Below are 17105 nucleotides of genomic sequence, written 5' to 3' on the forward strand. Positions count from 1 at the left end.
AACTTCTGACCTCAGGTGATCCACCCGCCTCGGCCTTCCAAAGCGCTGGAATTACAGGCGTGAGCCACCACGCCCTGGGATCTTATATATAAACAGCATCCTGAGTTCGAATGCCCTGTCTGCAGTGTCAACTATTAATCCTGTGCGGGGAGAAGCGGAATCCACTTGGCCGAGCGGCTCTGCAGCTGAGGTTGGAGGTGGCGTCTGTTTACACTGACGCCAAAGACCCGAACTTCCGCCGCTCCAGTTTGACCCTTTCTTCGTCCCTAGAATGTTTGGGGGCGCTAGCGGATGGGGCTGGGTTCGAGGTCTTCTTCGGGTGGTGCTTAAAAGCCCTCCAGGGGCTTACCCTCCAAGGCCGGGTTACCTGGATCTGGACCCCCTGGGCTCTGTGGCCAGAAAATCCAGGTCTTGATTTCGCTTGGGCTATTGCAGACGCGCAGCCAGGTCGACTGGTCGTGGCTGCGGCTCATTCACTCCGGTCATGCAAAGACAGAGGGAAAACCTGGTTTGGATTATCGGTCACCCGTGGCTCGGGAGGGCAGGGCTGCCCTTTGGCCCCCCCCATATGTTTGTCCGTTGTACAACGGGGTGGGAGGACGCTCTGGCCCATCCTCTGTCATGCAGCATATCCCTCCTTAATAACACCTGTTCTCCAGACTTAGTATTTATTGAGCACTTGCTGTGTGCTAGGCACCATGCTAAGGGGCTAGGCATCTGCATCAACTCATAAGATCCTCAAGGAGACACGGGACTGACTATTGGAAGGTCATTTGCCAAGGTCATAAAAAGCAAAATTGAGATTTGAACCTAGGCTTTTTGCTTTTAGAGATCCTAGAAATAGTCTAGGACATCCCTCATTTTCCTTTTGTTGGAGTCCCCTCCAAAGGCCTTTTGAAACTCTCCCCCAAATCTTTCCACCTGCAGCCCCACTCAGTTTCCTTCTTTCCACCTCACCCTGTGGATAGAAAACTGGCTGGAAGGTGTTGTCCCTTGTACCCCATTCCTTTCCTCAGAAAAGAGCCAAGACCCCATATCTCCTGATCCCTACAGTGACTTCCTAAGAGCTTGACAGATGGAAGGTGACCTTCTTCAAATGCAGACACATAAAGTTAATACTAATTATTATTGTCATTATAAAAAATGACTATGTGGCCATCACTTGAATTCCCATTTTTATTTTTTTATTTTTTAAACTTTTTATTGTTTATTTATTTATTGTTAATTGAGAGGGTGTCTGACTCCAGCAGTGGTGCAATCGTAGTTCACTATAACCTCGACCTCCTGAGCTCAAGAGATTCTCCCACCTCAGCCTCCGTGGTTCCCATTTTAAATCTCAGTTGTGAGTCACTCTACTTACCTACCCCCCACCCCCTACCCGAACTCTATGACTCTAGCTGGGAGTCAGATAGATCTGCTGAGGTGTAGATGAGTCATTCATTCTTTCAACCTTTCATTCATTCAACCTTTCATTCATTCATTGAGTACGCTAAGCTTATTCCCGCCTCCAGACCTTTGCCCTTGCAGTTCCCTCCACCTGGAATGCTCTCTCCACAGATCCTGCCATGGCTGGCTCTTATCTTTCAGCAACCAGCTTAAAAGTCACCTCCACAGAGCAGCCCTCTCTGACAATGTGTCTCCATCCTAGCCATTGTCCATCACATCACCCTGTTTAATTTATTCATAAGACAAATTATTGTCTAAAATGATTTCGTTCACTTCTACACTAATCTTGTTTAATGTCCCCTTTACCCTATAAATACTAGTCCCAAAAGGCCAGAAACTTTTTTTTTCTCCTTGAGACAGAGAGTCGTGCTGTGTTGCCCAGGCTGGTGTTGCCCTGGACTCAAGCGATTCTCCTGCCTCAACCTCCCAAGTAGCTGGGACTAGAGGTGCACACCACCACACCGGGCTTGTAACTTATTCACTACTGTATCCCTAGTGCCTAGGATTGGGTCAGCATACAGTAGGTGCTCAAGACATATTTTTCAAATAATGATTCCTATTTCATTTGCACAAACACACGCTGAGATGCCAACTCACTTGCCTTTACATGGCGCCCCGCCTGTGTACTTGGGCCTCTGTTGGTCTCTGAGGGTCAGGAGAGGAATCACCCAGGGATCCTCTCCCCCAAGAAACTTGGCCCGCAGTGCATGGCCAAGGGTGAAAGTGACAGTGCTGAAGAGGGGCCTGTCTTACCCTGCTTCTGCTCCTCCAGGGAGCTGAGAATGCTTGTGGGCAGCAACGGCAGGTCCACGCTGACCTTCATCGTTTTGCCCCTTTGCCTTCCAGAAGGATTTGCCCCTTCCCCGGAAAAGCAGCAGGTGAGCCTGGGGAGAGACGTGGCGGGGGCTGGCCGCCCCTTCTCCCGCCGGGGTGGGGGCGCCAGGCGAGTGCGCGGGCGGGGCCTGGCTCGCCGGCACGCAGCAGCGCCCCCTCCCGGCCGGCCGCAGCCGCAGGGCCCTCCCCTTCCCTGCCCTCCCCTGCCCGCTGCGGCGGCTGCAGCCTCCGCCCCGCGCGCTTGCTCCCCGCGCCGCCGCCGCCGCCGCCGCCGCTGCCGCACCTGCCACCATGTCGCCGCCGCCGGGTCATGTCTGACTCTCTCTGGACCGCGCTTTCTAATTTCTCGATGCCCTCCTTCCCCGGCGGCAGTATGTTCCGCCGCACCAAGAGGTAGACCCCCGATCCCCTAGATACTGTCCCGGCCCTCCCCGCAAAAGCCGCCGCTCCGGGTGCTGCTGCAGGGCGGGGCCCGGGATGCTGCGCCCGGTCCAGCTGCGCCAGAGGTGCCCAAGCTGCGCCTTCCCGCCGGGGATGGGGTTGAATGGGGGGTGGTGTGGGCCGAGTCTGGGGGGATTGCACGCTGGAGAGGACGGCCGCGGGGGGAGGGGGCTGCGCCACTGGGGGTTTGTGGCGCCTTTGTCTGCTGGCGCTGCGGGCTCCAACAGCCTGGTGGGGGTAGAGGAAGAAGGGGAGGCTGGGGGGCTTGGCACCCTCAGAACAATAGCCGCAGCCTGGCCTCCCCCCACCCCCATGCCGCGTGCTCCTGGACGCGCTAATATGCTCAGTCACTGCGGCTGTGGGTGAGGGGACGGATGGAGGGGCTTGGGGCTCCCTCTTCGGGAGCTGGGATGCTGAGGGGTAGAAAAAAGGGGGGGTTTATCATAACACAACCCCCCCCCGAACACAGCCTTACACTGAAAATAGTGACACACAGCGTCACACAGGACATGATGTCACACACATACACACAACAGCCCTAGTGGCCCAGATACACTGGGAGGTGCCACACATACCTAGCCTTGCAGCTGCCACAGGTCAGAACCATGCACAGACACACAGGGGCACCACGTCGTGTACACCTAGTAAGATGTCACTTGCATGGCGATCCACACACACAATTATGTCATCCAAGATGCACACATGTCTTTCAATATCCCATCCATGCATCCAACAATGTCACAACATACGATGTCATATCTAGGTATCTCACATACTATGTCACACTGACATCAGGATAAACAGATGTAGGGATCTTGCAGAGACAGAACCACGCAAAATCACACGTTATCACATGCAAGACTCACCTAGAGAATGTCATATGTGGTGACATGTTTGGACACAGTGTCACAAGATGTTAAATTCACACAATAGATGCTACATACACATGGACAAGCATGGTGAATGTCACACCCAGACGGAAGGACAGTATCGGACACAGACTCAGAATGCCACAGAAAGACGTAGGTACATGTAGGGGGGATCATGCATCCTGGCCAGGCATGGTGGCAGGCACCCGTAGTCCCAGCTACTCAGGAGGGTGAGGTGAGGCGGGAGGATTGCTTGAGCCCAGGAGTTTGAGGCTGCAGTGAGCCACTGCACACTGCACTCCAGCCGGGCGACAGAGCGAGACATTGACTTAAAAGAAAAAAAAAAATGCAACCTGCCTGTGTTACAGCACACATTGTTATGGACAAGTGGCATTTCACACTGTGTCACATAGACACACAAATGCTCAAATTGTATCACACAAAATAAACCCACGTTGTATCACACATATCACACTAGAATGCTTTCAGCGTCACACATTGTTGAATTCATACAGTGGATGCCACACGTGGATACCTACAGTGAATGTCACGCATAGACTGAGACACACTCAGTATCACCAATGGTGTCACCTAGACACAGTGACTATCACACCATGACAGACACTGCCCTACACATAATCCATACTGAGAGTTTCTCACACACACGTCATATGCACATCCTCTGCCATACACAGTCCTGCCGAGGCCTCCACCACCTCTTCCTTCGAGAAACCCTCCCAGGGAGCCTCCAAACACACATGGATGGGAGATAGGCGGGGATCTGAGACAGGAGGTCAGCTGGTGGGGCTCAAGAACTCACTGGGCTGCGGCCCGGCCCGGCCCCCCTGCCTTGCCTTCCCCGCAGCTGCCGCACCAGTAACCGGAAAAGCCTCATCCTGACCAGCACTTCACCCACGCTGCCGAGACCCCACTCCCCGCTGCCAGGTCACCTAGGTGAGGCCAGTGGTAGAGACTTGGTGGGTGCGGCCTGGCCTACAGGAGGCGGGGCCTCAGGCAAGGAAGCGTGGTCATGCTACAGAAGGGGCGCAGTTTGAATGGAGGCGAACCAGTTTGGATAAGGGGCGGGGCCATGCTTGTGTGGGTGTGGTCAGTCGCAGAGGGACGGGCATTGGGGGGCGGAGACTCAGGTGGGACGGGACAGAAAGGAGGAGTCGTACCTGAGGGGTGGGGCCATCCCAGATGAAGCCAGAATCGTCTTGGAAGTGGCCGGGCTGACTCGGCAACGAAAAAATTTAGAGAGGCGGGGCCACAGGCGAAGGGGCGTGGTCTCCCCATAATAGGCGGGACTAGACTAAAGACAGGACATGCTGCTGTTTGCACGCTGCTTTAGGGAACGAGAGACCTGACAGGATTTGCCCCCTCTTTCTCTCATAGGCAGCAGTCCCCTGGACAGCCCCCGAAACTTCTCCCCCAACACCCCCGCCCACTTCTCGTTTGCCTCCTCCCGAAGGTGAGTCCCTCCCCTGCAGGGCCCCAGAACCCTGGGCAGACCCTCCCCACCCACTGTCTGGGCCGCCATCTGTTCTCCTTCTAATTGAACCCGAGCTGGGGCCTGAGGGGACCAGCGAGTGCCCCAAGGTCTCAGCGGGAAGGAGCGCCTAGCTTTCGGGGCAGGGCCTATAAGAAGGCGGGGTCCGATCGCCGATCTGGAATGGGGAAGGGGGTGGGGCTCCCTTTGCGGCGGGTCGAAAGCGCGTGCGCCCTGGGCGCGGGGTCTTAGTATCTCCGAGCCTCGCTCTCCTGGCCAGGTGTTTCCATAGCAACAGGGCGGGGTAGCCAAGATGACGTGCGCAAGCGCAGATTGCGCGATGCCTATCGAGGGACTCTTGGTCCCCGAGGTGGGGGAGGACGACTAGGGCTGTTTCTCAAGGGGAGGAATCTCAGGTTTCTTTCCAAGGGTCTCTGAGGGTTTCTGGGGTGTCCTTAAATGAATTTTCTATGGGCCTTTGGTGAAACTGGGGGAGGCAGAGAGGTTTCTCTGATGTTTTCTGGAGAAACTTTTCTGGGAGTTTGGGCCTGTCTCTTTTTCTTTGAACTCTATTCATTCTAAAAATGGTGTCTAAACACCTGCTATGTTCTTAGGAGCTGGGCGTATGGGGTCAATGACGTCCTGTCTCTACCTTCTGAGTTGAATAGGGCAGGGAGGCTAGAGAATGGTGATCATTGCAAAGGCTGATGAAGGCTGTGTTGTGAGAGTCAAAGGAGACTGTGAAGACAGAAGACAGCTCCCTTGGGAAAGTGGGGGAACCGCCTATTGACCATGGAATTTAGCTGAGGGCAATAGAGAGCCAGGGCAAGGCTCTGGGATTGGGTCTCATATGTTTATCCGCAAGCGGGGAGGGCTGAGCGAGGGGACTGCTGGGAGGAAGGAGGAAGGGAGGAGTCCAATAAATGGGGTGTGTGTGTGTCCTTGTAACTGTGCAATCTGTGTGCTGGTGTGTGTGTGTGTGTGATTGTGACTGTGTGAGGGATTACGTGCCTATGCAATGGCACGAGTCTGCGAATGTGAACGTGTGAACGTGTGTCTGTAGGATTGTAAGCGTCTGTGAATATGTGACAGGAGCAAGTCAGGTATGTCTCCAGGTGAGCTGCAATCTGCGTGTGGGTGTAAGCGTGTGTGAGTGTGTGGCTGTGAGATAGTAAATACAAAGTCACAGTGTTTACTGTCTCTCTCTCTTTTTTTTTTTTTCTTTTCTTGAGACAGAGTCTCGCTCTGTTGCCCAGGCTGGAGTGCAATGGCGTGATCTCGGCTCACTGCAATTTCCACCTTCTGGGTTCAAGCGATTCTCCTGCCTCAGCTTCCCAAGTAGCTGGGATTTCAGGCACCCGCCACCACGCCCGGCTAATTTTTGTATTTTTAGTAGAGATGGGGTTTCACCAGGTTGGTCAGGCTGGTCTCGAACTTCTGACCTCAGGTGATCCACCCGCCTCTGCCTCCCAAAATGCTAGGATTACAGGCGTGAGCCACCGCGCCCGTCCAGTTTAATGTCTCACAGCCACGCGCTTACACGTGCACATGCTAATGTGTGTTGTGCACTCACATGAGCACGCGCCGATGTGTGTCCCTGTGTGTGTGCATCTGCGTGCGAGTGTGAATGAGTGTGTCGCTGTGTACAAGTTTCAATGTGTGGCAGTGAGTGCGGGTGTCTGGAATGTGCATCTGTGTCAATGTGGAAGTGTAGAGTATGTTTGGGTGAGTCTGTGTGTCCGAGTGTGAGTACTGAGTGTAAGCACGTGTGTCTTAGGTGAGTGCATGTCTGGTCTTGCACGTGTGATTGTGCATTAGTGTGTGAGAGTGTGAAATATGGGTCCATGGATGGGATAGTCAATATGTGTGGGTGTCTGTGTTGAGGAGTCATGTGTGAGTGTGTATCTTCGTGTGTGTGAAGTGTAAATGTGTGCACTGCCAGTATGTGAGCCTGACCTGATAGTCACACCAACATTAATGGGTTTGGCTGCAACAGTGACTGTGTCTGTGTGCACGAGAGCATAAGGACACAAGATTCTATGTCAGAGCATGTTGGGGGGTGGAAGGGGTCTTTTTTCTCTGAGAAGATCCAAGGGTCTCCCTCTTAGAGCTTTCTCATGGAGTGTTCACTTGGGGGAAATTTCTAGAATCTCTCTGGAAAGGCTTCATTGGGTGGGGGCTTTTCCAGTTCTTGGTATCCACTCTGAATGATAAGAGAGGGGACCGTGGGGAGGAGAGCGGAGACGGATCCTCCCTTCAATTCTCGGTGCCTGCCTGGAAGAGTCCGTCTTTATCCCCTTGATTCTGAGGGCCTTGAGGAATCTTAGAGTACAGATATATTCCCCCAGCCCCCACCCTGGCCGTGGCCAGTGGCTTCACCCACACCCCGAGGAGTTGGGGGACCGCTGGGGCCTTGTGGCCTCTGAGCACCTTGGCTGGGTTCCAGGGCGGACGGACGCCGGTGGTCTCTGGCCTCGCTCCCTTCATCTGGCTATGGCACCAACACGCCCAGTTCCACCGTCTCGGTGAGTGTGGAAAGTAGGTGGGTGGGCTGGTGGGTAAGGAATTCAGGGGGCCCTCCAGCCTGAAGACCCACACCCAGGCCAGCAGTCCAGGCTGGGCTTGATGACAGTTTAGGGCCAGGCACAGTGACCCACGCCTGTAATCCCAGTACTTTGGGAGGCCAAGACAGGAGGATTGCTTGAGCCCAGGAGTTCAAGACCAGTCTGGGCAACATAAGGAGACCCTTGTCCCTACAAAAAATTAAAAATTATCTGGGCATGGTGGTGCACACCTGTGGTCCCCACTATTTGGGAGGCTGAGATGGGAGGGTCGCTAGAGTCTGGGAGGTATAGGCTACAGTTGAGCTGAGATCGCACCATGGCACTCCAGTCTGGATGACAGAGTGAGACCCTGTCTCAAAAGAAAAAAGTAAAAAAAGACAGTTTGGGTTTCCCCATCCTTCAAAGGTGTTCACTTGTCCATCTATTAGAGAGTTATGGGTCCGCCCCACTCAAAGCCCTATGCTCTGCCCTCAACACATTTCTGGGAGGGTCCTTCCTACTCATTTCTGACTCACTCATTTACAGCTGGTGACATAAGGCTCTGTGAGTTAAGCCATTTACTCTGATATCAGCAGCTGGGCTGGGCCAGGCCACAGTTTTCACCCAGAGCCCACTTGCTCACCCCTTGGAATACCCAAAGTCCCTTCATCTGCTCCCTTTTCTATCCATGCCCATAGTTCCCTTATCCATCCATTGGCATGATGTTCAGCAGACATTTATCATGAGACTGTCGTGTGGTAGGCAGATTCTGCAAGCTGGGCCAGAGTGTAAATATTCACACAGCCCTCATGGGGGAAGACAAGCCAGTAAGAAGGCATTCATAAAATAGAATGGTCAGAACTTTGATGCAAGTAGCAAAAGGTGAGGTGATAGGGGAGACGTATGTGACTCAGCTTGGGGGGTTGTCAAGGAAGGCTTCCTGGAGGAGGTGACATTGAAACCAAGACAATGGACCAGCAGGAGTTTGGCAGATGGAAGAGAAGGGAGAAGAGTGTTCCAGGAAGGGGAAGAGCATGTGCAAACCTCTAGAGGCCAGAGAACTTGCAGCATTTGAAAAGTTGAAAGTAGCCTTGTGGGGCTGAAACTTTGGGATGTAGGGGAGGAATAGAGATGATGCAGGCAGTGACCTTGATCAGGCTGGAACCTTGTCAGCCAGGGCAGCAAGGGAGATTTTATTCTAAATCCAGTGGGAAAGCCATGGAATGGTTTTATTTCTTTATATTAAATTGTACTAAAATTTCAGTTTGAACCATTTGAAATTGTGATTATGTAGGCTATAGATAATGCACACTAATTAAAAAAATAAAAGAGATGGATGGGGTGGGGAATTTTAACCAGAGGAGTGAGCAATGTGATGTTTAAAAATATCATTCTGGCCGGGCGCGGTGGCTCATGCCTATAATCCTAGCATTTTGGGAGGCTGAATCAGGTGGATCATTTGAGGTCAGGAGTTTGAGACCAGCCTGGCCAACATGGTGAAACCCTGTCTCTAGTAAAGGTACAAAAATTAGCCAGGTGTGGTCATGCCTGTAATCCCAGCTACTCAGGAGGCTGAGGCAGGGAGAATTGCTTGAACCTGAGAACTGGAGGTTGCAGTGAGCCAAGACTGCACCACTGCACTCCAACCTGGGTGACAGCTATATGGCCGGGCATGGTGGCTCACATCTGTATTCCCAACACTACGGGAGGTTGAGGCGGGAGGATTGCTTGAGCCCAGGAGTTTGAGACCAACCTGAGCAACATGATGAAACCCTGTTTCTACAAAAAAAAAAAAAAAAAAAATAGCCAGGTGTGATGGCTTGTGCCTGAAGTCCCAGCTACTCAGGAGGCTGAGATGGAAAGATTGCTCGAGCCCAGGAGGTGGGGGTTGCAGTGAGTGGAGGTCGAGCCACCGCACTCCAGACTGGGGGACAGAGAAAAACCCTGTCTCAAAATAAAGAAATAAAATAAAGCAAGAGGAGAGCCAGGCATAGTGGCTCATGCCTGTAACTCAGCAATTTTTTTTTTTTTTTTTGAGATGGAGTCTCACTCTGTCGCCCAGGCCTGGAGTGCAATGGCACCGTGCCGGCTCACTGCAACCTCCATCTCCTGGGTTCAAGCAATTCTCCTGCCTCAGCCTCCCGAGTAGCTGGGATTACAGGTGCCCACCACCATGCCTCGCTAATTTTTTTATATTTTTAGTAGAGACAGGGTTTCACCCTGTTGGCCAGGCTGGTCTGGAACTCCTGACCTCAGTTTTTCTGCCCGTCTCAGACTCCCAAAGTGCTGGGATTACAGGCATGAGCCACCGTGCCCTGCCCTCAGTCCCAGAACTTTGAGAGGCCAAAGCGGGAGTATTGCTTGAAGCCAGGAGTTGGAAGCCAGCCTGGGCAACATAGTGAGACCCTGTCTCTGCAAAAAAGAATTAGCCAAGCATGGTGTAGTCCCAGCTACACAGAAGGCAGAGGTGGGAAGATTACTTTAGCCCAGGAGTTCAAGGCTTCCGTGAGCCATGATTGCATTACATCACTCTAGCCTGGGTGACACAAGGAGACCCTGTCTGTCTCTCTTTTTAATTTTAAATAATTTTAATAAATAGAGACACGGTTTCACTATGTTGCCCAGGCTGGTCTCAAACTCCTGGGCTCAAGTGATCCTCCCGCCTTCGCCTCCCAAAGTGCTGGGATTACAGGTGTGAGTCACCATATTCAGTGGAGACCCTCTCTCTAAAATAATAATAATAATAAAGCAAGAGGAAACAAGATAGAGTAGGGATAGGGAATAATGGGTGTGTATTCAGAGGAGGTCTTCCTGAGGGGTGATATTGAAGCAAAAATTTGAAGGATGAGAAGGAGGGATCCATAGTAGATGTGTTCCAAGCAGAAGGAATAGCTAATGCGAAGGCCCTGAGGAAGGAGCTTGCCTGGCTTGTCCAAGGACCATCAAGGAGGCCACTAGGCTGGGCGCGGTGGCTTGTGCCTGTAATCTCAGCACTTTGGGAGGCAGAGGCAGGTGGATCACCTGAGGTCAGGAGTTCAAGACCAGCCTGGCCAACATGGTAAAACACTGTCTCTACTAAAAATACAAAAAATTAGCCAAGCGTGGTGACAGGCACCTGTAATCCCAGCTACTTAGGAGGCTGAGTCAAGAGAATCGCTTGAACGTGGGAGGCGGAGGTTGCAGTGAGCTGAGATCACACTCCAACCTAGGCAACAAGAACGAAACTCCATCTCAAAAAAAAAAAAAAAAGGAGGCCACTGTAGCTGGAGCAGAGGAAGTAAGAAGGAGAGTGAGAAAAATCCATGGCAGGGACAATCCAGGGCAGGATGAGGCAGGACCTTGTATAACTGGGGAAGGACTTGGGTGTTCACCCTGAGTAAGGTGGGAGCCACGGAGGGTTCTGAACAGAGGAGGCTCATGACTTGACCCAAGCTTTAACAGACTCACTGTCTCCACCCCTGTCTGTCCCTGTCCACCTGTCTGTGGCCAAGAGTCCCAGCCAAGATCCTAGGATCCAAGGATCGTAAATCAGGTCCTGATCCTGGCCTTGCCCAGTGACCCCATCGGCCTTGGGAGTCCCAGCTCAGGGTCCTGAGCTGTTGGGGGGGCCCATGGTGGCTCTGACCCCGGCCCTGCCCCTGTCCCCAGTCCTCCTGCTCCTCCCAGGAGCGCCTTCACCAGCTGCCCTACCAGCCCACGGTGGACGAGCTCCACTTCCTCTCCAAACACTTCGGGAGCACCGAGAGCATCACAGACGAGGATGGTGGCCGTCGCTCCCCAGCCGTGCGGCCCCGCTCACGGAGCCTCAGGTGGGCAGGCATCCCTCCTCATTCGTACCAAGCTAGTGGTCTTAGGACTTGTGCATAGAAAGACCCCTGTCCCCGCGAATAAAAGGGTTACATCTCGGGGCGGGGGCTCTCTGTGGACTTGGAGGCAGAGGACTGGACAGAATGGGCTTCTCTCCCCGCAGCCCCGGGCGCTCCCCCTCCTCCTACGACAACGAGATCGTGATGATGAATCACGTCTACAAGGAGAGGTTCCCGAAGGTGAGGTGGGACCCGAGGCCGTCGCGGGGTGACCCGGCGGCCTTGCACTCTCGCTCGCCTTATCCCCGCGCGCCCCCTGGCGGCCGCGGTGCGCAGCGCAGGCTCCTGGCGGCCACAGCCTCCGGGCACAGCCCCGTGCCCTTCCTCCGTCCCTCCCGCAGGCCACTGCGCAGATGGAGGAGAAGCTGCGCGACTTCACCCGCGCCTACGAACCCGACAGCGTTCTGCCTCTGGCCGATGGCGTGCTCAGCTTTATCCACCACCAGATCATCGAGCTGGCCCGGGACTGCCTGACCAAGTCCCGTGACGGCCTCATCACCACGGTCTACTTCTATGAATTGCAGGAGAACCTGGAGAAGCTCCTTCAAGACGTGAGTGCACGCGGAGGCCGGGCTGATCTCAGGCTCAGCACCGCCAAATTGTGCCCAATACACCCCTTTCTTCACCCCACATCCATTCAGGGAGCTCCTACCACGTTCCAGGCACTGGCGTGGAACTGAGGACTCAGGGGTGGAAGTGGTCCCTTCCCTAGGTCTCACCGACTGAAGAGGCAGGAATTTCACCTCGCTCATTTCCCTTAGATCTTTACTCAAATGTCACCTTCTCAGGTGGCTTCTTAGGTGGTCCTCAGCCATTTAAAATATTAAACTCGGCCGGGCGCGGTGGCTCAGGCCTGTAATCCCAGCACTTTGGGAGGCCGAGGCGGGCGGATCACGAGGTCAAGAGATCGAGACCATCCTGGCTAACACGGTGAAACCCTGTCTCTACTAAAAATACAAAAAAAAAAAAAAAAAAATTAGCCGGGCGTGGCGGCGGACGCCTGTAGTCCCAGCTACTCAGGAGGCTGAGGCAGGAGAATGGCGTAAACCCAGGAGGCGGAGCTTGCAGTGAGCCGAGATTGCGCCGCTGCACTCCAGCCAGGGCGACAGAGCGAGACTCCGTCTCAAAAAATAATAATAATAAATAAAATAAAATATTAAACTCGGCTGGGTGCGGTGGCTCAGGCCTGTAATCCCAGCCCTTTGGGAGGCTGAGGCAAGTGGATCACCTGAGGTCAGGAGTTCGAGACCAGCCTGGCCAACATGGTGAAACCCCGTCTCTACTAAAAATACAAAAATTAGCTGGGCGTGGTGGTGGGCGCCTGTAATCTCAACTACTTGGGAGGCAGAGGCGGGAGAATCGCTTGAACCTGGGAGTCGGAGGTTGCGGTGAGCCGAGATCACACCATTGCATTCCAGTCTGGGCAACAAGAGTGAAACTCTGTCTCAAAAATAAATAAATAAATGAAATAAAATAAAATATTAAACTCTACTCACATTTATCACCCACTTTCTCCTTAGTTTCTCCTTGATACTCAGCACCATCCCTCATACTGTGTATTTTTGCTTATTTTATTTCATGTCTATCCTTCTCCAATGTCAGCCCCATAGTTGGCGAGGGTGGGGGGGTGGGGTTGTCTGTTCTGTCCACTGCTGTGTCCCTGCTGTTTGGAACAATACCCAGCACACAGTAGGTACTCAATAAATGCTGGGTAAATTGATGCTTGAATGTCCCTTTGCAGTGGCATGCACCTGTAGTCCCAGCTAGCTACTTAGGAGGCTGAGATGGGAGGATTGCTTGAGGTCAGGAGTTTGAGACCAGCTTGGCAACATAGCAGGACCGCATCTCTAAAACAATAAAAAAAACTTAAGCCAGGTGAGTTTGTTCATGCCTTTAATCCCAGCACTTTGGGAGGCTGAGGTGAGCGGAATCACGAGGTCAGGAGTTTGAAACCAGCCTGGCCAATAAGGTGAAACTCTGTCTTTACTAAAACTACAAAAAAGTTAGCCGGGCTTGGTGGCATGTGCCTGTAATCCCAGCTACTCAGGAGGCTGAAGCAGGAGAATCGCTTGAATCAGGGAGGCGGTGGTTGCAGTGAGCCGAGGTTGCACCACTGCACTCCAGCCTGGGCAACAGAGTGAGATTTCGTCTCAAAAAAATAAATAAATAAAAATAAAAATAATTAACTAAGTGTAGTGGCACACACCTGTTGTCCCAGCTACTTGAGAGGCTGAGGCAGGAGGCTCACTTGATCATTCATTAATTCCACCAATATTTATTTATTTATTTATTTAAATTATTTTATTTTATTTTTTTGGAGACACAGTCTCACTCTATCCCACCGGGCTGGAGAGCAGTGGTGCGATCTCGGCTCACTGCAACCTCCACCTCCCAGGTTCAAGCCATTCTCCTGCCTCAGCCTCCCGAGTAGCTGGGATCACAGGCACCCACCACCATGCCCGGCTAATTTTTGTATTTTTAGTCGAGGCAGGGTTTCACCATGTTGGTCAGCCTGGTCTCTAACTCCTGACCTTAGGTGATCCACCTGCCTCTGCCTCCCAAAGTGCTGGGATCATAGGTGCGAGCCACCATGCCTGGCCCCCACCAATATTTATTAAGCACCTACTATGGGCCTGGCACTAGCCTAAAAGCTGGGAAATCAACTGGAAATAAAACAAAAATTCTTGTCTTTGGGGAGCTGGCATTCTATTAATAGCAGGAAGAGACAGAAGATAAACAATAGGCATTAGAAGCTCACCCCTGTAATCCCAGCACTTTGGGGAGCTGAGACAGGAGGCTTTCTGGAGCCCAGGAGTTGGAGACCAGCCTGGGTAACATAGCGAGACCCTGTCTCTACAGAAAAACAAGTCAAACAAGCAAAGACCCAATAGATATTAGGGCTGAGACCAGGACCAGGGTAAAGCAAGTAATTATTTCTTCGCCCAGAACATTAATTTTTGAAAAACTTGAAAAGTAGATAAATTAAAACACAACATCATTTTAAGTTTACATATTTTATTTATAACCAAGCCAGAATGTGTTATAATTTTACTGTCCTGGTTTTAATGAAAACAAACTCATCAATAACACTATTTTCATTGAAACCATTAGACATTTTCAAAGACACATTAAAACACATATAAGTTGGTGCACAGTTTTTTTGGCTCAAGTTACAATATGGCTAGGCACAGCCTGTTGGATTCTGTCTTTATTTAATTTTCTTTTTCTTTTTCATTTGAGATGGGGGACTCTGTATGTTGCCCAGGGTGGTCTTGAACTCCTGGACTCAAGCAATCCTCCTGCCTCAGCCTCCTGAGTAGCTGGGATTATGGGCATGTACCACCACATCTGGCTTAAATTTTGATATTTTGGCTTATGGTAGATTTTTGGCATTAATTTTAGGCTTTTCAAGTATTGCAATAAGATATTAGTTTTTTCTTTTCTTTTCTTTTCTTTTCTTTTCTTTTTTTTTTTTTTTTGAGACAGTCTCACTCTGCTACCCAAGCTGGAGTATAGTGATGTGATCTCAGCTCACTGCAACCTCCACCTCCCTGGTTCAAGCGATTCTCTTGCCTCAGCCTCCCAAGTAGCTGGCATTACAAGCGTGTGGCACTATACCCAGCTAATTTTTGTACTTTCAGTAGAGATGAGGTTTTGCCATGTTGGGCAGGCTGGTCTCAAACCCCTGACCTCAAGTGATTCGCCCTCCTCTGCCTCCCAAAATGCTGGGATGACAGGTGTGAGCCACTGTGCCCGACCTCTTTTTCTTTTTCTTTTTTTTTTTTTTTTTTTTTTTGAGACAGGGTCTTTCTCTGTCACCCAGGCAGGAGTGCAGTGGTACTGCAGCCTTAGCCCCCCGGGCTCAAGTAATTCTCCCACTTCAGCCTCCCACGTAGCTAGGACTACAGGCACTCACTACCACACCTGGCTAATTTTATTATTTGTAGAGACAGGGTCTCACTATGGTTTTGTTGTTTGTTTGTTTGTTTGTCATTGCTTTTGTTTTGAGACAGAGTCTTGCTGTGTCACCCAGGCTGGAGTGCAGTGGTGTGATCTTGGCTCACTGCAAATTCTAGCTCCCAGGTTCAAGGGATTCTCCTGCTTCAGCCTCCCGAGTAGCTGGGATTACAGGCACCTGCCACCACGCCTGGCTCATTTTGCGTTTTTAGTGGAGATGGGGTTTCACCATGTTGGCCAGGCTGGTTTCAAACTTTTGACCTCAAGTGATCCACCCACCTCGGCCTCCCAAAGTGCTGGGATTACAGGCATGAGCCACCGTGCCCAGCCTCATTATTTTTACTGTGTGGCTTGGGCCTCAGTCTCCTCACCTGTAAGATGGGACAGTAGCAGCAGTATGTACTCTGAGGGGCTGAGAGAGGGGCCGGGCTGAGGCAGAGTGCCTATGAGCCCTGTCCCTCTGTGTCCCCTGCCACAGGCCTATGAACGCTCTGAGAGCTTGGAGGTGGCCTTTGTTACTCAGCTGGTGAAGAAGTTGCTTATTATCATCTCACGCCCTGCGAGGCTGCTGGAGTGCCTGGTGAGGGGGCTGGGCATGGGTAGGGGTGGGTTGGTAGACCCTGGGAGCCTGTGGTGAGCCCACTCCTGCCCTGCCTCAGGAATTCAACCCCGAGGAGTTCTACCACCTGCTGGAGGCGGCTGAGGGACACGCCAAGGAGGGCCACCTTGTCAAGACGGACATCCCCCGCTACATCATCCGCCAGCTGGGCCTCACCCGTGACCCCTTTCCAGGTGCCGGCTAGTGGGTACAGGGGGACTGGGGGTGAGCAGGCCCAGACCCCATCTCGTGCTCACTCTCAGTCCCTCCCTAGACGTGGTACACCTGGAGGAACAGGACAGTGGTGGCTCCAACACCCCTGAGCAAGACGATCTCTCTGAGGTAAGGCTGGGTGGCCAAGTGGTCAGTACCCTGGTTCCTGGGAGGGCAGGGCGGGGCTCATCTCCGGCTTCTTTGCCCTCAGGCTTTGTGGATCTCTTGGTCCTACACTCTGAGCCTCAGTTTTCCCATCCATAAAATGTGATTAATAATAGCTCTTCCAGAGCCTGGCATGCTGGCTCATGCCTGCAATCCCAGCACTTTGGGAGGCCAAGGCGGGCAGATCACCTGAGGTCAGGAGTTCGAGACCAGCCTAACCAACGTGGAGAAACCGCGTCTCTACTAAAAAAAAAAAAATACAAAAATTAGCCAGGCCTGGTGGCACATGCCTCTAATCCCAGCTACTTGCGAGGCTGAGGCAGGAGAATCACTTGAACCCAGGAGGCAGAGATTGCTGTGAGCTGAGATCGCACCACTGCACTCCAGCCTGGGCAACAAGAGCGAAACTGTCTCAAAAAATAAAATAAAATAAAATAAAATAAAATAATAGCTCTTCCCCGTGACCTCTTTGTCATGTTAAAATCCATGAAACATAAAATTTAATTTACTTTTTAACCATTTTATTTTATTTTTATTTATTTATTTATTTTTTTTTTTGAGATGGAGTTTTGCTCTTGTTGCCCAGGCTGGAGTGCAATGGCGCTATCTCAGCTCACCACAACCTCCACCTCCTGGGTTCAAGCAATTCTCCTGCCTCAGTCTCCCGAGTAGCTGGGATTACAG

General features: G+C 52.0%; 1 protein-coding gene across 5 annotated transcripts in view; it reads left to right on the plus strand.

Moving 5' to 3' along the window:
• Positions 1-17105, plus strand: part of MAST1 (microtubule associated serine/threonine kinase 1) — a 40881-nt gene that overhangs the window by 2104 nt on the left and 21672 nt on the right. For 2 of the 5 annotated variants that reach the window (XM_054464130.2, XM_054464132.2), the window contains exons 2-11: positions 2293-2324; positions 4456-4544; positions 4986-5061; positions 7526-7604; positions 11271-11431; positions 11593-11668; positions 11830-12039; positions 15924-16025; positions 16105-16237; positions 16318-16385. In XM_054464130.2, the coding sequence (XP_054320105.1) occupies positions 2293-2324; positions 4456-4544; positions 4986-5061; positions 7526-7604; positions 11271-11431; positions 11593-11668; positions 11830-12039; positions 15924-16025; positions 16105-16237; positions 16318-16385 (1026 nt within the window). Of the gene's footprint in view, positions 1-2292; positions 2325-2509; positions 2674-4455; positions 4545-4985; positions 5062-7525; positions 7605-11270; positions 11432-11592; positions 11669-11829; positions 12040-15923; positions 16026-16104; positions 16238-16317; positions 16386-17105 lie in introns of those variants that run through there. The other 3 variants (XM_054464131.2, XM_054464129.2, XM_054464128.2) reach the window with 3 other exon arrangements.

This window comes from Pongo pygmaeus, chromosome 20 (genome assembly GCF_028885625.2).
Source record: "Pongo pygmaeus isolate AG05252 chromosome 20, NHGRI_mPonPyg2-v2.0_pri, whole genome shotgun sequence".
NCBI lineage: Eukaryota > Metazoa > Chordata > Mammalia > Primates > Hominidae > Pongo > Pongo pygmaeus.